Genomic DNA, 27836 nt, shown 5'->3' on the forward strand with positions numbered 1-27836 from the left:
GCCCCGGGAATAAAGTCGGGAGAAGAAGCGGAGAGAAACGTGACCGAGATGGGGCAGTTAGCAGAGGGAGGAAGCGGATAGGGAAGAGGAGAGGAAAAAGGAGGAAAAAAAAAAAGGGAAAGAGAGAACAAAGAAATCGCGAGTCGGGAGGCGGCTTGTGCTTCTTGGACTGCGGGGGGAAAACTTGCGGGGCTGCCGGAGCAGCAGCAGACGGCTTTGTCTAAAAGGGCTTGCAAAAGCACCACCTAATCCTGCCGCTCCCCTCCCATGCTGAAGGGAAGGAGGGATCCTGGGAGCCGAGAGGGGGAACTGCTGGGGACTGCGGCGGCCGGGGGGGCAGTGCCGAAGTTCCCCGCCGAGCACTCGGGGCCGGTGCTGGGTGTGGGCGCCCGCAGCCCGGGGAAAGCGGGGAGGGGAGGGGGGGGTCCGGGCGGCCCCTGCCCTCGGTGCCCAGCACGCTCGGGGATTACTGGGCGTTTCGAGCCAACAGCAAAACTAGCAAGATTTCAAAGTGAAATTCCGGAGGAAATTTAAAGAGCATCCGGATCCGGAGAAAGACAGAAAGAAAGAGGAAGGGAGAAATAAATCAAAACGTGGAGAGAATCTCAGGCAGCTGAAGAAAGGACGGGAGAGAAAGAAGCTGACACCCGGCAGAGATGGGGTGAGACTGGCAGTTTATTCTTCTTGAATTGCTTTTGTTATTCATGGCCGCTGAGCTATTTTTAAGGTAATGGCAAAAGAAATGAAGGTTTTAAATTGCATTTTTTCCACATTGCAAGCTTTAAAGTTCAGACTTGCCTTTTATTTTATGGGTTAGAAAGTAGGTAATTGCAAGTCTCGGCAACTTCTTTAAATAAACTCGTATGTAAGGGAAGCCTCTAGTGATCTATATGTTGTATGAAATCCAAACTGGGAGGTGAGTGGGAGGACTGGAGCTGGGTTGTATTCACAAACTTTCCCAGAAGTTAGAAATTAGGGATTTTGTTTGGCTGTTGTGACTTTGGCATTCAGTAAAATGGATCCTGTTTGCATTTCTAAATGGGTTGAAAATCCCTGATGATTGAGTTTATGATCCCCCTTGGATTTTCCAAGAGTGAAATAATGCTGCATGGATGTGGCAGTGGATTTTGGCATGGAAATAGGGGCTTAGTCTGGTATTTAATTTATGTCCTAGTTATAAGTCTCAATCATGTAACTTTAAGGACCTGACATGTTGTTGTGAGTTTCTTGTGCAATAAAGTCTTTGTGGCTGTTTGAAAGCACAGTGGATCTGTAGGAAGCCTGTCTGATCAACTCCCTCCAAATGTGTGGGTTTGACAGTACAAGAGAAATAAACAACATTCTTAGGGGTTTGTTTTCCTTTTGCTAATTTTCGTCTTGGGCTACCTAGATAAAATGATAGAACAGTCAAGCACAGATTCAAGAGGCAGAAAAGGTAGAGGTGAAGAATCAAAAGTGACAGCAGTGTGAATCTGGCATAGACCCTTTGAAGTTGGCAGAGTATGTGCTGATCCAGGTTAAATCAGAAAGTGTCCCTATTTTCCTGTAACTTTTCCTGTGATCCACAAAGTTACTGTAAAACTTCTACAACTGCCAGGAAGGGTTTAACAAGCAGATAGCCTGGGACTAGCACTTTATTAGAGTTAGCAGATGAATCCTTCTTGGACCTACCGCAGGTACACCCATCAGCTATGTGGTTTCTTTAGAGGGTCGCCAGGTCCCATGGAAAATGTTGAGATAGTGTCACCATCTCAGTCTGCTTAGACTTCACTGTATAATTATAGTGGTGTAGTAGCAAAACTATTGTTAAGCCAGAGTTGACGTTTCCACCCAAAATTCCTTATTTCCACTTAACTCCTGAGATAAAAGTGTCTTTTTGCTTGTATGTTGATCACACAGGGATACTGAGTAGCTTTTAGCAGCGTTTAAATTACTTTGGATGCAAAAGAGATTAAAAGCGCATCCCCTTTTAGGTCACGTTCTGGCAGTTGGTTTTAGTTAACTTATTTTTAAAGCAGGGATTCTGGTTTTGTGCCTCCATATTAGATTTCTTTGTAATATCATGTTCTGGTTTTCATGGATAAATTCTCCATGGACTCTTTTGTATCCACTGCGCTGTAGGTATTAATGCATTAGCACTTCCTCTCTGAAGAGGACAGTTTTAAGTAACACTTGATCCTGAGAGAAGTGAATTTAGTTAGGTCCTAGCTGAGTCTTCAATAGATCCTTATGTTTCTCCGACTCTCTGCTGATAGCATTGTCAAATATAAATACAGGTAGATGCAACTTATTGGCTTCTAATTTGAGCAGTATAGAGTTTACCCGCTTGTCACATATATCAAGCAAATTAATTCACCCACTCTTACCTATACTGTCATCCTGCTGACCTCTGCTAAACAGCCAATTTGAACTGTCCTTGTCAAAGAGGCTGTTGGTTGTGCTTTGGGAGCTCTGGCAAGGGCAGGTCAAAAATAGCAGCAGATCTTGGGGACTTTTTCTAGTGAAGCTGAGCAGGCATCTGTGCCTGGAAGTACTATGGGTCCTGTAGCTTACAACAAAGAGGCAGAGGCAGAATGTTTTGGAGGCATGGAACACTTCGAGATGTGCATGTATCTCTACTTCTCTGGTTCTAACTATTGCTGGACGTTTTTTCTCAAATTTATAAAGAATTACTTTGCTGCAGTCTAGCTCTGCTAGGTTTTTTAACTTTTAATTGCTGTACAGACTTCCAGCAACGGTCTGTGTGACTCAAAAGAAAAGGCTGCTGAAGCTTAGTAGCAGAAGTAACAGTTGTCCCAGGAAGGTGAATGCACAGATTGTGTTGTAGACAGCCAGTAGCACAGTGTTCAGCAGCCAAGATGCTCTGTAGATGGAGACTGGTTTCCAAAAGGGGAAAAAAAAAATCTCAGCTGTGTTGTGTCTTTAAATGCCCTTGATCCCCTGTCTCTGTGCCTGACCTTGCATGCTTGTAGCTGTTCCCCACGCTGATCCAACAGGAGCATATTCAGCCAGGATTCCTTTGCTGCCCTTTATCTGCAGACAGGCCATGAGGCAGCTGCTTTTCATTCCTGTGCTAAGCCCTGCTGGGTAATCTCTTGGGAGTTGGGGGAGGCAGAAGGGAAGGCAGCCCCTCGCCACCTCCCATTACTGGAGCTGCACTACTCCACCTTCCCTTTGTGGCTGTTGGGTAGAAGTCCGGCCCCCTTCAATCCCATCTGGACACTAGCAGCATCTATGCATTTTCCCCAAGGTCACGTTATGCAGCACAGAGTGAAAGCAAAGCTGCAGCTATGAGAGCTTGAAAACCTGCCTGGTGGTTAGAACAAAGGGCTGGGAATCGGTCCTCCCAAACTTTGTTCCCAAAGCAGTTTTGCAGTTCAGTGTCTAACAGTCAGTGTCCTGGGGGCTTGTGCCCAAATCCTGGGTAGGCAATATCAAAGCAAGCTCTCTGCACCCATTTACAGTAAAGCAGTAGAGTCCATAGTCTCTGGAGGGAGTTACAGCCAGTCCCTGGCTCAGAGGAAGGGATAGGCTTTGGGGAGAAATGCAAAGGGAAAGAGATGAGGTTTGACTCTCATTAACCCACACTTCTTCCCCAAACAGCACTGACATACAGTCAGCAGCTATTCAAGCTGCTGAGGGAAGATAAAAGGAAACAAAGACAGCAGTGGAGGAGGAGATTGGTTCTCAGGCCTCTCTTTGCTCCAGTTCTGCCTTTTGAAATACTGGGCTCTGTCTGTCTGAAACACGTTTTTCCCCCCATCCACCCTGGCCAACCCCCTCCCTTAAGTTATCCCAGACTGTGCTGCTTGGTAGGGTTTCTCACACCCAAGTGCTCTGGCTAGCGATCCAACAGAAGGGAGAGCCCTGGCCCTGACGCAGCCAGCACGGCCTCCCAGCTGACTCAGCGTGGCGGTGGGCTGAGTGCCAGAGCTGAGCCACATATCTTTCGTGCTCACATGCTCTCACGTACCCCTTTCTGCTCTGCACAAGCTGCCCTGTGAACACCCATCCAGGAAACCAGATCTTGCAGAGAGAAAGGACTTTGGGGAAGATGGCAGTGAGAATTGCAAAGTTCCCACCACAGCAGCTGGGAAATCCTCACCTCCTGCTGTGGCTGGCAATGGGCCTTTATCAGAAGACGACCTCTTTTTGGGGGGGGCTTGCTCATTGTGGCTGAGCGTTGAGCCCAGCCACAGCGCAGAAATATGTTCCTAGGTCTCTGCACTCTGAAGGTATCCTGCTGCTGTCAGTAGGAACATCGCACCCCCAAAGTCCTTCCCTGCCCTCGTGGCTGAGTAGTGTTGTGCCCATGATCCACAGAAACAAATGATTCTGCTGATCTGGTATTTTGTGATTTCTTGCAAGGCATTTTTGGTTTGGTTTTTAGGTGAAGGGGGACCACAGGCTGCCTAGATGCAGAGCAAAGTATTTGAAGTGATTATCCTGTCTGCGTCCAAGTGCAGAGAGGCTCCTGTCTCTGACAAGTAAATGAATATCCCTGCAAAGAGAAGCTGCAGTGAGTGAGAGGAGGTGCAGGCTGGGGAACAGCACATGGACTTCCTAGAGATGCCCTTGACTGAACCCCATCCAGGAGCACCAAGGCAAATGCAGTTAATGAGGACCGAGCTTAGCCTCCCCAGCACATTCCAACTGCTGCCTTAAGTGGCTAAAAGACTTTATTCTAAACCTCAGACCTATTCACTATTTGTGTCCCTGGAGTGCTTTGAACTCGGACTCACCCACCAAATCTCTCTCTTAAAACTCTATTACTTGTGTCTGGGTTTGAATCCTGCTCTTTTGTCGCACACCTCGCTTTGGAACTGAAAACAGGACAGAAACATCAATATAAATTTGGGGAATGGTGACTCTAAAAGCTTCCCTTTCCACAGCAAACATAAGGTTTCTTCTCTCTGGTCATGCAGCAAAGGGTGGGGGCAGGTGAGCAGGATGTGATAAGTAATTCAGTTAACTAAATGGCCATGTCACAGGCAGGCAGACAGGATTGTGAGGTGAGAATTACTGAGAAGAAAAACATAAGAGGATCTCAGTGGGAAAAATCTTCCAGATTGCACAGAAAATCGGAGAAGAACAAGGACAAAGCATAAATCAAATGCAGCCGTGCAGTCAGAAAGAGACCCCTCCCCACACCCAGTGTAGAAGCTATCGGAGCAAAGACATTGCTGGATGCAATAAAAGATCTAAAGTAAACAATAAAAACCTGATTTTTTCCTCTCCCTTTCAAAGATGTTTGGCAGGAGGGCTGCGTTTTAGCAGTTGCCCTTAGCTTTACGAACCTGCTGAAGAGAGAGCCTGTAACTGTCAAACAGGATTTTCCCAAAGAGGTGCTATTTGCATTGGAAATACCTTGAGAAAGTAAAAGCAATAAAACACAGTTTCTCTGAGGTGTAGAGACCCCAACAGGCAGCTGAAGTTGGGGTGGGGCAAAGAGAGAAGGGAACGAGCATGCAGTGAAACACACTGGAGCTGCCACAGTGCTATTGAAATTTAGACATTAACGTTTTGCTGAACAGCTCTTTCAAAGGCTCTCTGTCCCTTCCTCTAACCTGGGCTATTCCCTAAAATGAGATACGTTTCTTTACGGGATTGTATGCCGTTACCTTGTGGCAGGACGCTGGAGGATGCAGTGGGGAACATGTCCTGTTCCCAGCTCTGTCTGGGACTCCTGTGGCTTAAACCAAAAATCTCTTCACCTTTTTACTTCTGTTCTGCTATTAGACTCGTCTGCATGTTTGAGAGTATTTTTCTGGTGAGGATTAGAGAGAGGACTCTGAAATCCCCCTATTAGAGACATACCTAGCAGAGGGAATAAAGGTGACTTGCTCAAAGCGTAGGTAGATGTGTGTGATGAACCCTCTGCGTGAGATGGGCTCTGAGGCAGGGCAGGCGAGCCGAGCTCCCAGCAGCCTGGTGTCAGCAGCTCTGCTTCAGTTTGGACGTTGTTTTACTGCGGCGTGGTGAGCCTGTGTTAGTGTGATGCCTGTATATATACTGATCCACGCGATCCCACGCATTGCAGGTGCGTCATGGGACGCTCCTGGCACCAGTCCCTGGTGCTGTCTCTTAACAGGAGGTGCTGCAGTCTCTCTTTGGAGAGGCCTCTCTGGAAGGTGGCTCATCTCCCTTTCATTTGTGTTCTCTCTGTAGTGGCACTGGGTTAATTTAGAAGATCCCACTTGGGAAGAGGCCTGTGTACCTGTAAAGAGCCCACATCCAGACGGGACACTCAAGGACAGTCCGTGCATCCAGTGACATATGTGTTCAGATTACACAAAATAGAGGGGGCAGCGCCAGTTTTAGTCTTCTCCAGACTTCGGCACCTTTGAAGCCCACTGTTCCCCTGCTAGGTAAAATGTGGCGCTGGTGCAAGGGACTGAATTGATGCCATCTGTACCTCCTTGGCACAGGGCAGTGCTTGCAGGGCTTGCTTCTCCTCCAGGGTCTTGGCAGTGCGTCAGTGTGTCCTGACCTGATGAGGTCCCTCATCCAGCCTTAGCGAACTTGGTCCCTTTGGCCTGCTCAGTCCATTGCTACTCTGCTGAGACGATAAATTAAGAGGACAAATAATGATTTACTCTCCTGGCAATGGTGAAATAACCAGCTATTCATTAGGAAATCCATTTGGATGCTGTAGAGAGTGGAATAATATGAGAGCCAAGGTGGAAATGAGACCAGCATGCAGTTTTACATGTCGTCTTAATGACCACTGAGTCAGAAACTCCAGTCAGTGAGCAAATTGGAAACGATTGATCCATACCCTATATTTACGTGTCCTCCCCAAACACCCAGTGACCTTCTTCCAGCTTCTCTTTAAGGAGAAACCACAAGAGGAGGCATTTGGGTCTTTACTTGGGGAGCATCCTGGAGCCAGGTGCTTTGTTGATGTGAAGAACACGTTAGGAATAGCTGGATCAGTTAGATCACCTCTTCGTTTCATTTTCAGCTCTTTGGTTTTCCCTGGTAGCTGGAAGCCTGCTGCTGGAGTGTTGGGGAACGTTGACTGGGGACAGGTCATTTTTAAGCTGTCAGTGGAACGTGGGATATTGAATTTTGCCCTTCCCCCCTGGGCTGGGAACAAATGCTGGTAGTGATGAGACCTGGATCTTTTCCAGTTGCCATCAGGCACTTGCTGATCATGTCTGTGTCTCAGCCAGATCTTTGTCCTTTCAGTCATTTGCTTTGGTTTTTCTTAATTATCTGCAAAGGACAGCCCTGGGGGGATGTAAGTGGTTTTATTTACACATGCCCTTTTCACTGCTATGTCTGTATTGTTACGGGGACTCCCAGCTGGGAGCAGGAAAAGAAGTGTCAGCATTTAGGGATGTGTGGTGTATCCAGCATATACACTTAAAACACAGGGGAAAGGAGGGCTGTAGCGGGAGAGAGAACATGACGGTTTGAATCTTTGGCACTTTCAGGACTATTTTTAAATGCTTTGTAGTGTTTTTGGAAGCGAGAGGTCAGCAGCTTGGCTAGAAGCAAGCTGAATGCAGACGAGTGCTCCTCAGACATTACTCCGCTCATGCATCTCAGATCTGGCTTTCAGCACCTGTGTTTCTCCTGCCCTGAACTTCCCTCCACACGTATGCCAGTGCCCTGCAGTCCTGTCTGTGTCCCCACCTTGCTAATCCACTCAGCTGTGCTGAGCTGTGTCAAACCCTGCCATGGTTCTCTGCTGCTGAGGGATCACAGAAAGGGTGAGGTAGAGCCATTTTCCATTTAATAAGCCATTTGTGACTTCTTAGAGATGTGCCCCTAGATTTGCAGACTTTCTTGATTTTCTTCTCTCTTGGTTTGCATTGCTGCCTACTCTTTCTGAGTAGGCATGTCTTTTGTTGTGCTCCACCACTTAGACTGTAGGAGAGCTTTTGTTTTGTAGCTTTTGCTTTAACCTTGTCAGACAAGTAAGTGAGTACTGAAAGGCAGGTTTCCAGGCTAGCCAGCATCCTTGACAATGAAATTCTTACACTAGCTGGATACAAATTGTATCATTTGCTGGATTTAAAAACAAACAAAAACCAACGTGGTTTTTTTTTTTTTTTCCCCCTGCACAAACACTGCAAAGGGGGTGTGAACATCTCAGTGCTGTTCCCAAGCAGAGCACAAAGCTCTCCTTGAGTGTTACCTACAGAGCTTAAGCAACTGCTTCCTAGAAAGCACTGTCCCCATGCCAGGCTGGCACTATACTCGAGTAGTTGTGAGAAGGCAATAGCGTCCTTGCCTCATAAAGCAATCTCCAGTCACCATTATTTAGGGCCGTGCAAGTTGGCAGGAACTGTTCCCATTTGTGGTGAGGAAAGGGGAGACCTGAAAGATACTTGCAGGAGATTCTGCCATTTGCTTCTCTCGGAGACAGTTGGGTGCAGGAGTTCCCTCCTTGGCACCGGGCAGGCAGGTGAAATTGCCGACATGCCCTGCTGCTGTTGCTGCCAGTTTGCTATCTGTTGGAAGCAAAGCACATCTGGTGTAACTGGCAGCGGGCCTGTTCAGAGAGTCTGCAAGACTTTCGCGTTTGTAACTGGAAGGGGTAGACCTCTCGCAGACAGCATGAAGTTTTGTTGCTCCAGGGAAGACCATAAGGCACGAACAAATGTATGAGGAGTGTCGAGACAGCAGTGATTACGTGAAGGCACAAAAAGTAGAGCGCCCTTCCCCATCAACACCATCAGCGGTGCATATTTTGGTGTACCTGAGACCAGGAAAAGAGCATGCATGCCCAGGGGCTGTGTGTTGGTCGAGAGAGCAGCCAAGTCAGCCTTGTGTGACTAGAAAAAACATAAGCTAAACCCTGTGAAGATGGGCTTTTCTACTGACTGACAGGCCTTACAGTGACATTTTACTTTCTACTCCTGGTGCTCAGAAGGAAAGTAATGCTGCCTTTTGAGGTTAGTGACGCTGTAGTTACGGGACAGTTGACATCTGAGTGGCCTCCTCTCCTGTCTTGGAGTGATCAGTAGGAAGGCAGTGGGGTTTTCCAAGTATTAGGACATTCTAAGTTGACCTGCTTGAAGGCAGACTTGGCAGAGAGGCTGGAGATCTGGGCGCTCTACCCCTTCTACAGGCATCCTTCATCATGCAAATTCACTTTCTTACACTTTTGCTCCCTTTTTCAGATATGCAGTCTCAGTTGATATGGAGGAGAGCAGGGCCATTTACTGGAGAGACTAATTTACAAAGCAAATGAATAGCACAGCTCGGTCTCATGTTGTGGGGAGACAGCACGGGCCAGCCGCAGGGGCTCATCACTGCTGCGGTTTGGGATCGTGCCTGGTTCTGTGGAGCACAGGGCAGGGAATGCCCATGGTGGGTGGATTCCCAGGTGCAGCTGCAAACCCCGTCCCTGTGGGCAGAGAAGGGTTATCTCCGGGAATGTCAGAGAGCTCTGGGTCAGGGTGCATGGCAGGGGGCTGTCTGAAGCAGCACTTGGTCCAAAACCTGCTGCAGTCAGCAGGATGGTTTCCATTGACTCTGGGTGCCGACCTCACCGATGAATAGTGAGCACAGGAATAGCTGCCGTGCATGAGGGGTGATCTCTGAGGAGGGTTTTCCGTCATGCAGCCAGCATCACGTGTGCATGGCTGGAAACACTAGAGCCTTCCAGGCTCCTCTGTGGCCCTCTCCCAACAGCCAGAGCCTGCTGCCAAAGCGATTTACTCCAGTTACACAGCTCACCCAATTATCTCCCATGACAGGGAAGAAAACTTGTTCGGTGATGAGAAATCATTACAAATTACAAGCTTTGTGAGTTTGGGACAAATGAAGCCCCTGAATGCTGCCTGGTTGAACGCTCTGTCTGTGCTCTGTGTGATAAATAACAGCTGACTTTTCCATCGCTAGGAAATGAATCACTGTGGAGGCAAAACCAAAAAGGAGCCTCAGTCCAGCTAGGAGACCTGAGAAGGAAGCTGTTGGAGGAGAGACGCATACTAACTCCACTGGCCTGTAGTCTGTCTTACCCTTACTAACAAATGTCAACAACTAGGTAATGTCCTTCCTCTGTTCTTTCTGACACTAGCCCAGGACTTGGGGGTTAAGGTGCAGAAACATTAGTTTTTCCCTACTCTGTAGATACTGTGTCTCAAAGGATAAGCCGTGATCCATGTAAAAGTTAGTATCTGTTAGTGGAGCCTGGAAAACTTGAATCTCATTCCAAAAACAGACTGTGGCTGAATAAAACCAGGCAGAGAGGATGCGGAGAAGGGGCTGGTTTAGACCCTCATGCAGTCACAAGAGATCTGAGTCAGGACTGTAACCTGGGAACAAGGCTTGAAACTGGGAGGTAACAGGGAGCATTTTATTTCCTTCCTAAGTTTTGGTGATGGGTTCGGAAAGCACCAGGTACATTTGTCTTTGGATTGATGGGAAAGTCTGCTCGTTGCAGCTGTGAGGACTTGGAACGGGGAGGAAATATAAATGTCTGGATTTTGGGAGCTTGCACGTAGCAGGATTGTGACTATGCCTTGTTTGCAGCTGTCATGGGGGTGTGGGATGTTTCCAATCACATCAGATTTCACTAGGTTTGGGCAAGGAGTGTGGCAATGGCCAGTGTCTTGGGTTTTAACCAAAGTCAAATGATGACCCCAAGCCCTGATGCACCTGGACTGTTGTGTCATGGAAACATTCCTTCCTGCCTCCTGAAACACTCAAGTTACATCCTGATGCCTGAGATTCAACTCCTTAGTTCAGCTCAGATATTACTGGTTACAAAATCCAGGCAGTGCTTGGTTCAGTGCTTTCTTGCAGCAGCTGCACATTGTGTGGTGAAGTGTTTCCTTTAATTCATTAAATGACTTGCTTTTAATCCTGCAATGTGACCTCTCACTGCAGGATGCGCTTCCCAAGCATGAGTCAAGGGAGGAAGAGCTGTGCTGAGGGGAAGGTGATTTTTGTGCTCACATCCCAAACACATCCTCCATCCATCCATTTCCCTAGAGTTCCAACTTGGAGATATCCTATGAAGTAAAAGTAATACAGCAACCAGAGAAATCATATACCTGGTGAAGTTGCCATGAACTGACCACTAAGGTGCTGAGGGATGGTGAAAGAAAGCTTCAAGTCAGGCTAAAAATAATATAAGCCCTAATCATTAGCATAACTGCCACACTGGCTGTGTTGTGTAGGGCCATCTGGTATGCTCCAAACATGAGATTGTGATGTCCTATTTGCGCTTCTGCTTGCAAGTTTCGTGCCCATCCTTTGGTGAACGTGCATATAAGATCTACTAACCTGAGGGTATAGTCTGTTATTGCTGACATGACCATGCTGTGGTCTTTGGAAATGTCTGAAGACTGCAGAGGAGCACAGAGAAGCTCTAGAGGAAGGTAAAATCCTGTACCTGGAGTTAAACATCCTTGGTAGCTCTGTTATTGTGCCAAGGGTATTTTTGTAGACCAAGATCGCTAGTGTGCAGTGAAAGCTGCTGTCATCATGCTGCCTGGATGGTGGGCAAATAGGAGGCATAAACAGCTGTGGGTTTTTACTTTGCAGGGGCATCAGTCAGTGTTCCTTCAGCTTCTAAAATGGGCTTTAGAAGAGTGCCAAGGATGCAGAGGTCCCTGTACAGAGCACAGAGAAGCCCAGAGGTCTTGGAAAAGCAATTCCCAGGAATGATGGAGAACTTGGGTCATAACTCCCCTAATAAGAAGGGACACTAGATGATACCAGTCCAGACAGTGGGGAGCTGCTACTCCCTGCACAGAGGCTCAGTGAAGGGCTGCTGGTTGAGAGATGCTGCGTCCGTGGGGGCTGCGCTGCTTAGCACCTAGTGTCTCAGATCCCTGCAGAGAAGGCGAATAGCAGAAGTGCTGCTGGCAGTGCATAATGCAACACAAGTGCCAGGAAGTCGATGCGCTTCCCTCGTTGCTCAGCTTCCCCTCTGCCCTGACAGCCCTGTTCATTTCTCTTGCAGGGAGCAGCCAATCTTCAGCACCAGGGCCCATGTTTTCCAGATCGACCCTGCCACCAAACGGAACTGGATCCCTGCCAGCAAGCACGCTTTGACTGTCTCATATTTCTACGATGCCACACGCAATGTGTACCGGATCATCAGTGTGGGGGGCACCAAGGTAGGGGGCATTTGCTGATGATATCGCACAGCTTGACAGCAGTTTTTTCTGCAGCTGAAGTCTGCTCTGGTGTTGATGTTTTTGGTGTCACATTGGTCAGTTCTCAGCATGGGCACTCTAGCATCTTCACTGCAGGGAAGGGAAGGTAAAACACTGCCTCCATGCTCAAGTGTATTTAGTGTTAGACACTAGAATCTGTGCTGATGAAAAATGTGCCCTCGGGTCTGATGTCGCCCCTCCCTGCCCCACTCTCTTCTCATCCCCCACACATGCAAAACCCAAGCTTTTTCTGAGATCCTTTATCCTGTGCTGAAACCAGCTCCTGTAGATAGAATGAAATGACAGACAGAGGTTGAGGGAGTCTCAGAGGTAGTCTGTTTAGTCACTTCCACAAAATATGATTAACTTTCCCTAAACTGTTCTTGATAGGCATTTTCCTGACTTGTTCTTGAAGACCTCCAATGGCAGAGGTTAGGCAATCTTCCCAGGGAATTTATTTTGTTGCTACCTTAACCAGCACAGAGTGTTTCATAATAGCTAGTCCTGACTGCTGTTTAAGCCTTTTTTTTTTTTTTTCTTGCTTGCCATGAAAATGGAGAACATCATAAAGTTGTTAAGTCCCCAGAGACATGCTGTCTCTTATCAACTTTTCCAGCAATGGAGGAAGCTGATGATATTGTGGCTTTTTTTCTTTTTCAGTAGACGAGATGATTGAGATTTGTTCATGTCACGTAGCTGGACTCAAAGGACTTTTGGTCACCAAAAGCCTGAACTGCTGTCTTATAGATTAAAAACCTGAGCTTTCTACCCCTAGTTCCTAGAGTACACAGGGATTATAGTGATCTATCCCACAACACCACCCCCGGGTGGCGGGCTGGAGTTTTCTCTGACTCTCATTGTTGCCTCTCTCTACAGGCAATCATCAACAGCACTATTACCCCCAACATGACCTTCACAAAGACGTCCCAGAAATTTGGACAATGGGCAGACAGCCGAGCCAACACGGTCTATGGGTTGGGCTTTGCTTCAGAGCAGCATCTTTCCCAGGTAATGCTTCAGGTGCTGGCAGAAACCTGATGCTAGCAGGGGGAATGTCCCTGAAACCCTGAAGGGGAGATCAGCCTCTGGAGAAAAGTCTTTAGGAACCTCATGTAATGCTGTTCCCACTGTGCTAAAATCTAATGCAGGACACAAAGATGCTAGGAAAAGCTTTAAAGTAATATTTGCAGAGTGTTTTAAGCATCACAAATTGAATTAGGACTTCAGACTCAATTTCTGTCGTTGCTATTTAGCTAACCCCACAGCCCTGAGTGCCAGCATCATGGGCAGGGGCAGACAGGGGCTATTCCCTGAATTTTATTGTTAGTTGAAGACAAATTAAAAAGCATGTTGAACTAAGTTACAAAGAGATGGGTAACCCAGCCATCAATTCTAGTTTGTTCTGCATTTTGGCATAGCACTGGAGTGACTTTCCCACTCCCCTTTAGTTTGCAGAGAAATTCCAGGAAGTGAAAGAAGCAGCCCGTTTGGCGAGGGAGAAGTCCCAGGATAAAACAGAGCTGACCAATCCTGCCCTGAATATCACATCTCACCAGGTAATGCTTGGAAAGAGGCATGAGTAAAGCTTGCTGCAGAGCAATGACAGCTGGGGAAAATGGCCACTGTGCTGATCTCCTCTAGTAACTTCTTGCTCTCATCCCTTTCTTTCTGAGAGCTTTCTTGCCAGACACTGAAGTTGGAGCTTCACATTTTGATTACACCTGTGGCCCTGAGGTCACTCTACTGAAACACATGAAGTAGATTAACTAATTAGTGCTTAAGTGGAGCTCCTGGGAAGGTTCACACTCCTCCATCTTTGCCAGTTAAACTATCAAAACCATTTGATGTCTTATAAAGCCATGCTAGAGGTGTGGGGTTTTTTGTTGTGGTGGCTGGGATTTTTTGGTTTGGTGGGTTTTGTTGTGTTTCTTTTTTTCTTTAGAGCTGCTGGCTCTCCCTGGGCTCAGTGTGATAGTAACAGGCAAGTAGCATGAAGGAGTGCATGGTGCCCGGTTGAAGATCATAGAAAGGAAGACATGTGGCATTTCCAACCATTTTTCTTCCTCTTCTTGGGCTGCAGGGGGTTATTCTCCAAGTGTCTCTGATAGGTGATGGAGCTGTCCGTGGGGGTCCATGGAAAGACAAAGTGATTTCTTAGAGCTGGTGACTGAGGAGTTCTGGCCAGACTTCTTCTGTTTCTGACATATTTCCACTGTGGAAGAGAAGCTGTGCTATGAGAGTAGAAATTATTCCCCCTCTTGGGAACTCTCCCCTAAGGTAGAACTGCACGCATGACAACCAGTCATTCAATTTTCTTTCCCCCAGGAGACCAAGCCAGAAAGCTTAAGCCCATCACAGATCATTCTCGCATGTGTTGCACTTGCAGTTGTTACCTTTCTCCCTGTACAGCTAAACCAACTCCAGCAGCAGTGGGATGGAGGGGAGAGGATAAGCTGCGGAGAACTCTACACTGCTTTTTCCCATGGTGAAGCGGTTTGGTGCTGATGGTGAAGTTGCCCTCCCAAATAGTTCACTCCAGAGGTGATTCTGCATTTCCCAGAGCTCCTGGCAGTAGGAGAGGAGCTGTAGGATAGAGGACGCTGCGTTCTCTGGATTGAGTACAGATGGAGTGGCAGCAGAGGAGGAGGAGGGAGTGTGAACAGTACCTTGGCCTGCAGGGAAAAGAGGGGGAGGTGGAGGTGGTGGCTCTGCAGAGACTGGAAATGTCATGTGGGGTGTAAAAATGGGGAAAACGTGCCTAGCTTTTGACTCCTGCTAACTTTAAGCCCCGTCCTAATGGGAGGCAAATGAAGAAGGGAGTAGAGTAGAGCACTCATAGCAGGACCAAAGTTTTAGGTAAAAGGCTCTGGTCAGTAATAATTGCCCAAGACAGAGATTTGTGGCCAGCTGCAGCTATGGGGGCTCCCCTGGCCAGGAGGTGGAGGCTGGGAGTAGAGATACTCCCTCTTATCCTGTTTACAGCAGGCAGAACTCATCAGGTGCCACAATAGGACATGCTCATCTCCCCTATGCTGCGATGGCAACTCGCAACAGAAGGGATGAGGAGGTCAGAAGGTGAAGGTTAAACACAGATCAGGGAAACAGCCTAAGGCTCTGTTCTTTCTTCTTACCTCGCTCAGCAGCAAAGCTGCCACAATGGGAACCCACGCTCACTCTTCCCATTCAGCCTGCCTTGTCTCTCAGTGGGAGAGCTTGGACACCATTAATGCATGGCCCCTGCCTGCAGCCATCCAGCAGCCAGCATGCTGACACAGTGACACATGCAGTGTCCCCCACCACGTGGGCATGCAGATCTTATCCTGCATTTCCTGCCTTCCCCAGCCTGTACATACATCAGCCCATCATCCCTTCTCTCGCTGTCCCACTGCTGATTTGCAGTCTCTACATTAGTAGAGCTTCAAACATGAGTTTCATCCTTGAATAATTGATTGTGTTTCTGTTTGCAAGTGAGCAGAGAGCAGATCTGTCTCCTGAAATAAATCAGCTATCCCTCATTTTCTCCATCTGCACTAGTTTACTTAGGCTTCAGATTTTCAGAGCTGGGGAAATCCCAGGATAGCAGTTCTCTTCTGTCCTCTACTACCTTTTAGGCCAATCCCCATCCCAGAGTATGTCACTGTGGATAATGTAAGCAACAAAACAGTGTGGAGCATCTTCAGCTGTTATCAGTTTCAGTTGGACTCACAGGGGCTCAACATATCACAACAGGAAACTTCTGCCCCTTCCCTGCCTCAGTTTCCCCACCTTGTGGTAAAGGTGAGGCAGGCTTGTGTTTTGCAGGTGTCACTTCTCAGTCAGTCTCTGGAAGGCTTCATGAAGCTGGTGTTCAATACATCTTATGGCCCTGTCTTGCTCTATTTATAGATGTCAGCCGACTCCGAAGGCAGGTGGCTGCCCTTACCACAGACATTTGAGGGCTACCTATGAACCCCAGTGGACTCGCCAGCCACCTGGTCTCACAGCCCCCAACTTAGGATCCCAGAGACTCATTGCTCAGAGAGTCTTTTTATAGCTCAGTTTGCCCCATCAGTGCCAAGCTTCTTTTCTGCTGTGAGACTGTGCAGACAGGGTCTTCTGGAGGGGCTGGAAGACGCAAAGTCTGCTTTGGCTTCTGCATATTCATCTCTGCTCCACTGTCAGTTCCCTCCAGCCTGGGAGGACAAATTGTTTGCCTCTGCTAGCTCTGATGTACAGAGAAATATGGAGCCATAGAGGAGGGTATATTTTGGTGCAAGGGCTGTGAGTTTCTTCTCCCACACCTTTGGAAGGTGGGTGCCACAGTCATCTGAGCAATAGCAGATTTTCCCTCCCTTGAGCCTGAGAAACACTGTCCCAGTGGCACCTGGTGTCTTAATTCAAGGTACAGAAGCTGGACTTGTGACTGAATCCAGGTGGCCTGGCGGGTCTGTGTTTAGAGTTTATTAAGTCTTTCCGCTTCTCTGAGAACCAGCAAGAAAATCCTATTAAGAATTCAGCAAAACCCTGAAATGGCCAGCTTGAGCAGCTCAAGTGTTGTGCACAGCCGTGGGACTCGGGTTACGGGCTGTAACATCGCTGGCATTTGTCAAGGAGAAGTTGAGAGCCAGAGAATTCAGTACCTCAAGTCGGGAGGGAGGAATAGCTGGTGCATGCAAGCTGTGAACCCACCTGCTCAGGGTGTCTGTGTACTGGGATTGCTGCCCCAGCATGGCATGGAGACAGGGAAAGGGAGGACAGGGCAGCGGGGCAGCTGCTGGAAGAGCGAAGCGCTAACCTACCTATCCAAGAGAAAGCCCTGTGTCCACATAGCTTCTGAAGTCATCACTGTGCCATGAGTGGTGCTGCTGAGCCATACATGAGGGTCTTTGCCACCCCTTGTCATGCAGACAAGCACAGTGCTACCTAAGAGTTAGGACTGAAAGCCAGCTTTTCTCACGAGAGCACAGGGACTGAGAACTAGCCCTGTGAACCCAGGCTGAGAATGAATTTGCAGACACCTTGTGGTTACATGGGCTGTCTTCACTGCTGCGTGATAACCACCTCTCCCTCATCCCCCAGGTACTTCCCAGCCCCATCATCAGCTCCAATGGGCCAGGAGAAGACAAACTATTCCGGAGCCAAAGTGCCGATGTTGAGATAACAACAGAGAAGGAGCGGCTGAAGAAGATGCTTTCAGAAGGGTGAGGCTGCCACAAGTGCTCTCTGCTCCTGACTCCTAAACTGTCTATTCTGGCAGGGTTTGGTGTATGTCCTTATCCTAATGCTTTTGACCCAGCGCTACTTCTTTAGGTAGCTGAGTAAAGCCCCATGTCCGCTGCTGCTCAGACCATCCACTGTACTGATTTCGCTTCTTCCCCAGTAAAAAGTTATTCCAGCTTGGAGGTGAAATCTGCTGTTCAGGCGGCGTGGGAAGGAGAATGCTTTGTGCCCGCAGCGGGGATGAGTTGATGCCAGTTATCTACAGATCAGTAGTTTGTGATACCAGAAGATGTTCACACTTTTCCAGCTGGCCCAGGGCTGCATTTGTGTTAATTCCCCTGATGATTCCAGCAAAGTCCCTGCTGCTTCCGTTCTTTGTCTGTTCAAAAGACTCTGGGCTGGATTCTGCCCTGTGGCTCCTGTTGAGCTCCCAGCTGAACACTTAGAATATTTTTAAATCAAAAGCAAGTGTCCTTTGCTACCTTCTGAGTCTGGGGTGGTAGGGTTTTATTCAAAGCAAACTCAGATCTAACAAGGCTTTTAAAATTGGATTCACAGTCCCACATTGCGAAGCTCCTTTATAGTAGCTGTATCTCCCCTCCCCTCCGCCATTAATCTCACAGTGTGGTTTCTGCAGTTTCAAGCAAGCACACGTGGCCTCAAAGTCAAATATCCACAAATAAAGGAAAGAGATGCATATTCAGGGCTGGAAGAAGCATTTAAATTTGGGAAGTGATACGAAAGCCAAACAGAAAACAGGGAGCTGCCCAGTGCTTCCAAGAGCATGGTTTCAGCGCATGTTAGCACGGGGGGAAGAAACCTTCATGCTGAGACTCTTTTACGCTCTCCTGCACACTTCCCCTGTTCTCTCACACAGTTCGGTGAGCGAGGTCCAGTGGGAGGCGGAATTCTTCAGCCTCCAGGACAACAACAACAAGCTAGTGGCTGCTCTCCATGAAGCCAACGCCAACGTGGACCAGTGGAAGAAGCAGCTGGCTGCTTATCAGGAGGAGACGGAAACGCTGCGGCAGCGGGTGAGCACAGGAGGGCTCTTGCAGAGCAGGTCAGAGGAAGCCCTGTCCCAGAGGCAGATGGTGCCCTTGACCCCATTCTCCCATCAGTTTCCATGGGTGTCAGCAGGAGATGGGATGGAAATCCAGGATGCTGTATGAACCTGGCAGGGAAAACATGTCAAGGAATAAGGCCATGTAACTAGGGAGCTCTCGCAAGAGCTTCTGTTTTACTGCAGAGTGAGTTGGGGGTGTGCTGAGTCCCTGTGGATGAAGGGAGGAAACCAGAGCACAAAGTCAAAGAATACCAGCTTCCCTTCAGATTTTCTGGGGGTAGTTCCCAGCTGCCAGCAATACTGGGTAAGGCCCATGCCCCCACCCTGAGCTAGGCATCAGGGCAATCTTCTGGCTGCTGACAGGAAGGATGAAGATTGCTCTGCTATAATTAGCTCGAATCCAAGCTGCAGCATCATGAAACCCGGGTGGCGCAGTACAAACAAGCCCTTGTTCAGTTGGAACAATAGGATCATTTGACCCATGTAATGTCAGAGAGGTCACAGATCAACTGAGGAGGCCTGTGTGCATCTGGGCAGAGGAGTGACAGTCACACGGTTGGGTTTGTTGGGAAGGAAGAACTGTGGAGTACTTGGGAAGGGGTTTTAGGACAGTTGGGGTTTGGCTGGGAAAGGACTCTGGAGCCCTGGAGAAGGTGGCATAAAGCAATTTCACTTCTAGATAGCTCATTCAAAAGGCAGCAGGGATTTATAGCAATTAACAGCTGTTTCCACTTGATGGCTGTTGTGTGGCCAGTCTATGCAGTAAACAGGTGTCCCCCAGGATTCACTGTGCCCATTGCTAATTCTCAGTGCTGGAGTCAGACAGGAAAATAGCTGCATGGAACGGATTTTCTCCTCTGCAGTAGGAGCCTGCCCTAAGTATAGCAGAGGTCTTGGTTGTGCATATGTATATGTATGGTTTTGGGGACTGACTTTTCCCTGCCATTGCTCTGTGCATAGTCAGCTGTTTTGTGGCTGTTCTTACAGCCAGGAGCTAGGAGTGAGGATTTTGTGAGCCTTGGGTGAAAGGCAACCACTGGTGACTTTGCAGAATCACAGAAGAAACTGTAACTTGGTGAAACATCTAGGTTATTGTCCCTGAACTGGAGCATTTTGGGGCCAGAGCTGGTTGATTCTGGCCATGGCCCCATGAGTCTGACAACTCACAACCACTGTTTACGTGGATCCTGGCAGAGGCCCAATCCAGCCAGTGTTGTCCTGCTGTCCCTGCTTCTGGGAAAGTGTCACACCAGGGTCCGAGCCCTGTCTGTGTGAGAGTATCCATCGCTGGAGCTGCACTTGTAGAGCTCAGTGCAGGCCCCGTGAGCGCTTGGGCCCCAGCAATAGCTGCTGCAGACCTTTCAATGAGCTTTTAAAAATGAATCCTCTTCATGAATAATCTAAGCCACTGGGATGAATTTTTCAGGAACAGGGAGCACACTTGGGCAAACCCTTCCTCCCAGCTCTGCTGTGGTTGAGCTGCAGTAACTCCCTTGCCCAGGGATGTAAATGCAATTTCTGCCCAGGGATGTAAATGGAGGTGGATCTAGTTGTCACTTTGGGTTGTAGGTTCATGTGCTTGATGTCAGCCAGTTGAGCTTTGCTGGAAGTGCAGAACTACAGGAGAAAGCAGAGAGAGTCTCTAGACCGAGTTTCACTGCAATGTGTTTCTGTGTGTGATCTAGGCAGAGCAGAAGGAGAGAATTTTTTCCTAACAGCCCCAGGGTGGGAGCTGCTATCCTGTTGTAAGCCTGATTGGGTTTGCAAGGAAGCCAAAATATGACAGAGAAAGACTGTGGGTGATAAGGTGTCAAGACATTCCTGTATCTCTGAGTGTGCCTTCCCTGTGCTTGCTTCCATGCAGGTAGCAGAACTGGAGTCACAGGGGTCTCACGATTCCTCCAGTGAGAACAACAAGGAAGAGCTGAGCCAAACCCTGGAGGAGCTGGAACTACTGATCAAGGCTAAAGACGAGGTAATACCCCAGAAAGCAGAGCAAAGCCTGAAGCTGGGTGGCCTGTCAATCACCAACACCCTGTCTGTCATTACAGCTTGTATGAGATCAGAGGATGCCTCGTGCTGTTGTATGTGCTGCCTATGCAAGCCAGGAGCCTCTGTAAGCCAGCACAGCCCCCTCAGTGGTCTCCCTCCCCAGAGAAGCAAAGCTGAGAGTAATGTGCTGGGAGTTTCCCATGCAAATAGCCTTGAGTGGACAGTCTCAGCCACTGCACAAATGACAGGGCTGTGTCTTACCCCTTCCCCTCTCAGCTGTCTGCAGCTGCAGTTAGCCTCTAGTGTAGTAATTGCTTCTGGCTTTCACTGCATTTACATGAATGATTTAAAGCAGAGCTTTAATTACAGAGGCTGTGGAGGAGATGTGGAGAGAACCTCTCCGATTTGCACATCTGCAGACTCTCTGGTGGCCATGCTTCAGCAGGGTGGGTGGACAGAGCCTTAGGGTTGGAGCCACAAAGCAGGGATTGGGGAGGGGAGGTGTTTTGGGGTTCCTGATCATTAGTGAGAAGAGATCTCTCTCCCCTCCCCAGAGCTACTCAGGTTAGAGGAAAAAACGCTGGGGCAAGGCAAAGGTGTGCAAAGGCTTTCACTGAACAACTGAGCAGAGACCCTGAGCCCAGGAGCCTGGGATCTGATCTTGAGCAAGGGTGCAGCAGGGTGCAGAGACCACTGAAACTTGATGGCACTCAGCTGGTCATCTTGATTAGGGACTAACAGCTTAGAGGGAGGCAGCAGGTAGAGCAGAAGTAGAAGGTTAGAAAGGGAGGTATTAAAGTTTGGGGCTGAGTGTGGTTATGTGATCCTTGGAGAGAAGGAAGGGGCCTTGGTTGGGGTATGTGGTGGAAGGTGGCCCCACTGGGACAGGAGTGGGTCTGACATGATGGTCTTCCTCCTTGTGTTTTAGGAGATTCAGATGCTAAAGAGCCAAAAGTGTGGCCGATGGGAAGCAGAGGGTGAGCGTGAGGAGACACTGCAGAAGCTGCAGGTAAGGATGGCAGATCTGGGACATCTCAGCACCCAGAGTAGAGGAATCCGTCCCCATTTCTCCTCTGAGCCAAAGAGTGAATGCCGCAGAGCTGCCATGCCTATCTCTGTCTCTGGATGGTGGGAACAGGTCCTTGCCTGTATCTCTGCCTTCTTTCACCCTTCCCGTATCCCTCAGAGATATGACATGGGACACAATCAGCAGGCAATAGCAAACCTGGCCTTCACGTACTCTCCTCTAGCCCCTGATGTAGGACTGGAGCAGGACAGGTGATGTCCTGCTTAGCTTGCTGGATGGCCAGGGATGGCTGGGGAGCAGAGCTCTGACTCAGTCTGGCTGGCAGGAGCGATGCAAGCTGCTCTGCACCTCAGGGCAAGGACACAGATGGAAGCACGATCTGTTGTGCAGTCTCTGGGGGCACTGCCTGCCTGTGTTTACCTCCGAGCTTCTGAACAAGGAGATCTGCTGTGGGGCTCAGCCCCATACACAGACACTGGCTTTCATGGCAGAATAATATCTCCAAACATCAAATGCCATCATACCTGGAGATGATAGGCATGTGAGGAGATCTGCATTTACACGCAGTTGCAAACTGTGGGCAGATGGCCTGGGTTTGGGGAACACATGCTCACATGCATGTGCATGCTGGAGTGCTATGGCTCGAGATAAGGAGATCTCTTGGTGAAAGAACTGATGGAGACCTGCGCTGGCTGGGTGTGGGTAGCCTGGCTCTGGGGTGCTAGCAGGGCTGTTTTGTGGAGATATGGGTGGTGGTCTGTGAGCAGCGTGTATCAGTGTTGGGTAGCCACCTCACTGCACTTGTGTCCTTCGGCAGGAGCTGGAGGCACGCAATGCAGAGCTGGAGCGGCGCCTTCATTTGGCTGAGCAGACGCTGGCGGAGACCCTAGCCGAGAGAGAGAAGATCCAGAACGAGGTCACCAAGGTGGCAGAGATAATGGATGTGAAGATATTTGAGCTCAGTGAGATCCGGCAGGGACTAGCCAAGCTGGTCGAGAGCAACTGAGCAGCAGCACACTCATAGGAGACACCTCCGGAGGAGGGGAGCCCAAGCTGGGACTGGTCACTGACAGCAATTACGGTCACAGAACAGCCTCGAGGTCTGTTCGGGCAGGATATGCCAACATACCAGCAGCTGCCTGGACAGTGTGGAGACCAGCCGCAGCCACTTACTGCCCACTGAACACCCAGACAGAGGGCAGAGAGGACCTGAGCTCCTGAATCCTCTCCAGTGAGCATCTACAAGTCACAGCCAGACTTCTCTGGACCCTGCCATGGCTGTGGCATGGTCCAGAGACAGCAGCTGTCCCCATGCTGCCTTCCCAGCCTCCCTGCTGCCACACTGTGTCTCCAACGTTTTTACAGTTTTCTAGGGGAAGGGGCTGTGCAGCCTTCGCGTTTTTTTCAGTAGTTTTCTAGGAAACCACTTGCCTTTTTGCAAATAAGCTGCCTCTTTCCTCACCTAGGGAGGGAGGAGAAGTTCTAGCACACTGAGGACAGCAGTTGGTCCTTTTCCTCTTCCCCAGCCCTAACTACATTATGTCTTTCTACCAGGATCCAGTAACACTGGTCACTGTCAGGAGCTTCCAGAGGTAGCAGAGTCCCCACTGCAGAGAAGGGTTCTTGTCTGACCGTGTGTCCTTTCCACTGTTCAGTCACGTCCTCCAGAGGAGAAAATTGCAGGTTTTAAAGCTCTTATTAGTTTAACACAGTGGGATATAATGACTTGTTAAAACTTTAAGCTGAGAAGAGCAGAGGCTTGGTTGGGAAAGGGGCATTTGAGAAATGGGACATCCCTGAGGGGATGGCCAACAAACTGCTAGATTGGCATCTCTCCTGGCCTCTAAGGGCTGCAGTTAATTGAAATTAAATGGAGCAAGTCGCATTTGCTCTTGGTTTCTTTTTTTCTTTTTTTATTGGGAAATAGTCCACAGAGATGTCCTGCTCTGTGTCAGTCGAGCAGTATTCCTTGTGAAGGGTATGGGTCCCAGCTTGCCATGCTTGGCCAAATTAAATGAGAACAGGAGGTGTTTGGAGCATGCTGGGACTGGTGCCCTGCGGGGCCTGTGGGAAGTTTGTGAGTTATCGTAAATGTTGTCTAGTAATGGGAATTAAGCAAGGCCTGAGGGAAGCACCACAGAAACCTGGAAAGTTGTGTCGTCCCCTCCAGCGCCTGCTGTGCCCCCGTAGTTACCTAGGAGCATGCTTAGCCCTGTGCTGAATGACAGAGCAGTGTCTGCGTAGAAGTAGTTAGTAACCTTACAGGAGTGTTGATGGATTTGGCTTCTGTTGTTGTTTTTTTGCCTTCTTTGCCGCTATAAGTTAGGCAAAGACAGCAGTAATCCTGGGATTGTTTCGCAGGTCTGCAGAAATTCCGGTACTTAGCAAGCACTGGCTGCCCAAGTATTGCCCTCTCCATACCCAGCCGAACCTCGGCAGACCTGTGGAAAGGTGGTGTGGCTCCTCAGGGCCTGCCTCTCCTTTCACTCACCTGGTGACCACGAGAAGAACGCACAGCTTCCATGCACTGCCTGCAAGTCAGGGCAGGATTTAGGTCTGGCACCTTGGGAATCTGCTGGAGTGGAGAACTGCTGGTGACTCTGTGCTGGATTGTGTCTAGGCAAAGCCCTTCCCTTTCCCAGGGGTGATGAGGAAACATTGAGATTTCCAGACCTGCATAGCCAGGGAAGGGCTTTTCTGTTTTGGGTTTGTTTCTTTTTTTTGTTGTTTTTTACTACCTTTTTTTTTTTTTTTTCATGGAGTATTCCAACAGCTGTATGGGGCTGCAGCTACTGTAGTAATATTTGTTTCAGGGTATTTAAGAAGGGAAGGAAGTAACTGGGTAGCAAAAATTTCTAGGGACTTGTTTACCACCCCATGCCAGTGTTCATATTTTATTCCTACAGGAGCAGCCTTCTTTTGAAATAGAGATCAGCTCCAAGAAAGGTGTGTTTGGTTTGCATCTCCATCACTGTAATATGGAAGGAGGAGGGTGGGACTTGGGAGTATGGGAGAAAGTTGAGCAAAAGTCTATGTTCTCTACTACTACCCTCTCACACTTCTCTTCTGTGGCTGTGACCTACAAGGTAGAGCTGGGTATGGATCCTTAAATTCTGGCAGTGACCATTTCATAGCCCAGTGTCTTGGCCAGTGCCTGTGTGTGTATTGTTCACTGATGGGGCTGACCAGACCCATGTTTTCCACGCCTGGGTGAGTCATCTCTCCCGAGGGAGGCCATGCTCAGACCGTTCCCAAGAAGTGAGAGGGAGGACCTGAGTCAAGCTGCTGCACATCCCAGCAGGACTCCCTCTGAGTCGGGGAGAGGCAGCGCAAGCTGCGGCGGGGTGCTGAGCTGAAACAGTAGCTCTGACAGCTTCATGGAGCACCATGCTGCCTGCCACGCTCCCTAGGACCTGCTCTGACCTGGGTCAGGCAGCAGTATAGTGTGAGACACAGTTCTTATGCTATTTAAGCCTATTCTTGTCCCTTATGCATTTTATAAACTTGAAGCACAACCTAGCATCACTGGAGAACTCCACCTAGACCTACAGCAAAGACAACTGACCCATTGACGGTCTAGGCTGAGTGCAAGAAGGTCTACAAGTCATGCAACAAGTCCCAAATATAAGGAATCTCCAACTAATCTTCCACTGCCATCCTGCAGGAAGCTCTCCTTGTTTCGCACAGTGTTCAACCTGTTCATGTCAGGCTGAGAGTCAGCTGGGGCCAGACTCTGTTTAAAAAAAATGCCATGAAAAAAAAGCCCTAATGCTATGAAAACGGCTGCTGCTTATTCTCATGTCCCACATGAAGCCAAAGCCCAGGTGTGACTGCACACAAGGTGCCTGTGGAAGCAGTCCTAGCCCCCCAGGTCTCCCATCATTATGGTGTGAAAAATCAGCATTGAGAGTGCTGCTGAATTCAGACTGTGGATAGGGCATCATCTGGGTACCAACAAGACAGGGGTGATCTGCAGTGGTGGTGCAGGGATCCTGAACTAGTGCCTCCTCTAGAGACTCAGCAGCCCAATATATGATATTCTGAGGAGGTGTAACCCCCTGGAAGTCATGTTTCTGTCTAGTGGAGGAAGTATCACACCCAGTCGTGTTGTTAAGTGCAAATTCCGCCACTCAGCACTTGTGAAATCAACACTTCTGCAGTAGGAACAAAGATAGCCCAATCCCTAAACTTTCTGAGCCGCCTGTTCATTGCAAACAAACGGTGCTGTCAGCCCCTGGAAACTTTGCGGTTGGAGCTGCCCTGTCCCTGGCAGGATGCTAGATGCCGTTTCCCTGCACATGGGGTACCTTGAGGCCAGCGGTACTTTGCATGCGTTTGCTGTGCATCGCTCTGTCAGCTACTTGCAGTTCTGGCTGTGCTCCTTTGCTCTTCCATTGTCAGGAACCAGGAACAGAGGCCATTTTCCTTTACGCTCTTCCCCACGGGTGCTAGTTGCAATTCTTTTCCTTGCCAGAATAATCTGAATAGTGGCTTTTTGATGAGATCTGTCCTGTGCTCAGCATTTGTTAAAAGTCTTTTATTGAGGCATCGCAGGGCAGCGTGATGGATGGTTCTGGGAGGTACTTTCCGTTGCAGTCTTCCCCTCTTCCAAACTAATGAAAACCCATTCATCACCAGCTATTTCCACAAATGCCCTAAATCTGTGGTTAGCAATGAGACAACCCTACTGTAGATGGTATAGCAGCAAAGCACTAATTCCATCTGCCCCACTCTATTGAGCATTTAAAAAGAACTTCAATTGTGTTTCAGAACAGCAGCACTCTAACACATTCCCACCATGCACTTCCCAACCCTCACCCCTTCCCTGTTTATGCTTCTCTTGCTTCAAAAAGAGAAAATCTTGTGTTACAAAAGCCAGCGCTGAGTGGCAAGGCTGCAGTTTTGTGTTTACTTCTGTCTCACAATAACAATTACTGTCAGCGACTGAATAACAGTGGCTTCCTTGGTGGAGGAGAAATGCTACTGATTGCAGGTACTTTGAGAGACCTAATTCTTTTGGCAAATTAGGATCTTAATTATTCATAGAAAACCTAGACAGAACATTAATAAAGGGAACATAGGGAAAATGGCTCACATATGAGATCACGATGAACAAATAAAATATCTTGCAACCTTCCCCTTGTTGCACAACGTTCTGATGAACAGCAGCAAGGTGTGGTTCTCTGCTCTGAATCCAGACCCAAGACAAGGTCCTTCTGACCAGCTCAGCAAGAGGAAATGAATCTTTGCTATTACAGGACGTGCCAATAATAGAGCCTCAGAAAAAGGATGTGTCTAATGCAAATGCCATCTGACAGATGCCAATACAGGCCTTCCAGGCTGAGCAGGAATGCAAATCTAGTCCAGACCTAGAGCTGGCCTGGCACTCAGCGTGGCAGACCACCACCAGCTCTGCCACTGGCTTGCTCTGCAGACTCCCTCACCTCTCCAGGCTTTGATTCCTCCTCCTCCACAAAGTAGATAATTACCCTCCCTGAAGGACTGTTGGACTTAAATTACTAGCATCTACAAGGTGCCTGGAGAGCCAGGAGAAGAAAAGGTTAGCACAGGCCAGACTGGTTAATACCCTAAGTCCGTTGAGTGATTTTAAACAAGAGATAAAAATCTTTCTCTTCCCAAAAAGCTGCTGCAGAACCCCCTGGTAATGCGTGTTGTGTTGTTAGGCAGCCTTACATCAAAGTTACTTAACAGATTGTCTTTGATATCTGTATTTTTGTAAGAACACACTGAAGCAAGTTCTTGATGGAGGGAAAGCAACGAGGCACTTTGTTTTAAATCTCCAAAGGATCACACTTGGGGGAATTTGTAATTAAATAGCACCATTAATGAAAAATAGGTGACCTAACCCTTTTGAGCTCCTGCATCTGGGCTGCAGAGATCAGCTGCTCTGTTACTCAGAGGCTAGGTTATTTTTAGTTCAGAAATGGTCTGTTTACACTTGACAGCACAGGCAAGCATACTCTGTAAGTGTTACACCCCCCCCCCCCCAAACACACACTGGAAGACAATTTCCGTGTTCACCAGAGAAGGCAATTAAATGTGTGTTTTGGAAAATGTCCACGAACACGTAATAAAACCCCCAAATCCAGTGAGGTTCACAGTCCCCTTTCCCAGAGTAATTTATAATTATTATCGTTATTAGATTGTGGTGTGTAAAGGCAGTTTCTGCTCCGAGGGAAAAGAACACGAGCTACAGCACTAATCATCTCTGCACAAGGTCCTACCTCCTCCGCCAGCTTCCCTTCACCCTACCAAAAAAGCAGCAGCTGGAATAATGCTGGAAATGAGACACTTGTGGTAAGAGCAAGCAACACTCCAGACACAAGAGACTGGCAGCTCCAGCAACAGGTAATCCAAAGGAGCAACACTTGCACGCTCCAGTCAGCTCACAGCTGAAGCATGGTTT

At 48.6% G+C, this 27836-nt stretch overlaps 1 protein-coding gene across 4 annotated transcripts; it reads left to right on the top strand.

The window, feature by feature from the left end:
- On the top strand, positions 1 to 27725 carry HOMER3 (homer scaffold protein 3). 4 transcript variants are annotated; one of them, XR_012651927.1, is made up of 10 exons: positions 1 to 727; positions 11930 to 12086; positions 13002 to 13133; positions 13574 to 13681; positions 17184 to 17305; positions 18202 to 18358; positions 20255 to 20365; positions 21311 to 21391; positions 22227 to 24355; positions 27573 to 27725. XR_012651927.1 is itself a non-coding variant. In XM_075037881.1 (10 exons), exons 2-10 carry the CDS (start codon positions 9990 to 9992, stop codon positions 22413 to 22415), a joined length of 1071 nt encoding a protein of 356 aa, XP_074893982.1. In that variant the 5' UTR covers positions 1 to 661; positions 9859 to 9989; the 3' UTR covers positions 22416 to 27526. The 4 variants fall into 4 exon arrangements, 3 of the variants coding, with proteins under 3 accessions (XP_074893982.1, XP_074893980.1, XP_074893983.1); XM_075037881.1 differs by lacking the exon at positions 27573 to 27725 and adding an exon at positions 9859 to 10003 and having other exon boundaries at positions 1 to 661; positions 22227 to 27526; XM_075037879.1 differs by lacking the exon at positions 27573 to 27725 and having other exon boundaries at positions 22227 to 27526.
- Positions 27726 to 27836: the final 111 nt, after the last annotated feature.

Source organism: Buteo buteo, chromosome 10 (genome assembly GCF_964188355.1).
Source record: "Buteo buteo chromosome 10, bButBut1.hap1.1, whole genome shotgun sequence".
In the NCBI taxonomy this organism is placed as follows: Eukaryota; Metazoa; Chordata; class Aves; order Accipitriformes; family Accipitridae; genus Buteo; species Buteo buteo.

What these genes read in the sequence shown, in the direction of transcription:
- HOMER3 (XM_075037879.1), top strand. Translation starts at nt 705, where the DNA reads ATGGCCGCTGAGCTATTTTTAAG. An exon ending in GCCGCTGAGCTATTTTTAAG is followed by an intron (nt 728 to 11,929) that starts GTAATGGCAAAA and finishes TTTCTCTTGCAG; the next exon opens with GGAGCAGCCAATCTTCAGCA. An exon ending in AAGAAGATGCTTTCAGAAGG is followed by an intron (nt 17,306 to 18,201) that starts GTGAGGCTGCCA and finishes TCTCTCACACAG; the next exon opens with TTCGGTGAGCGAGGTCCAGT.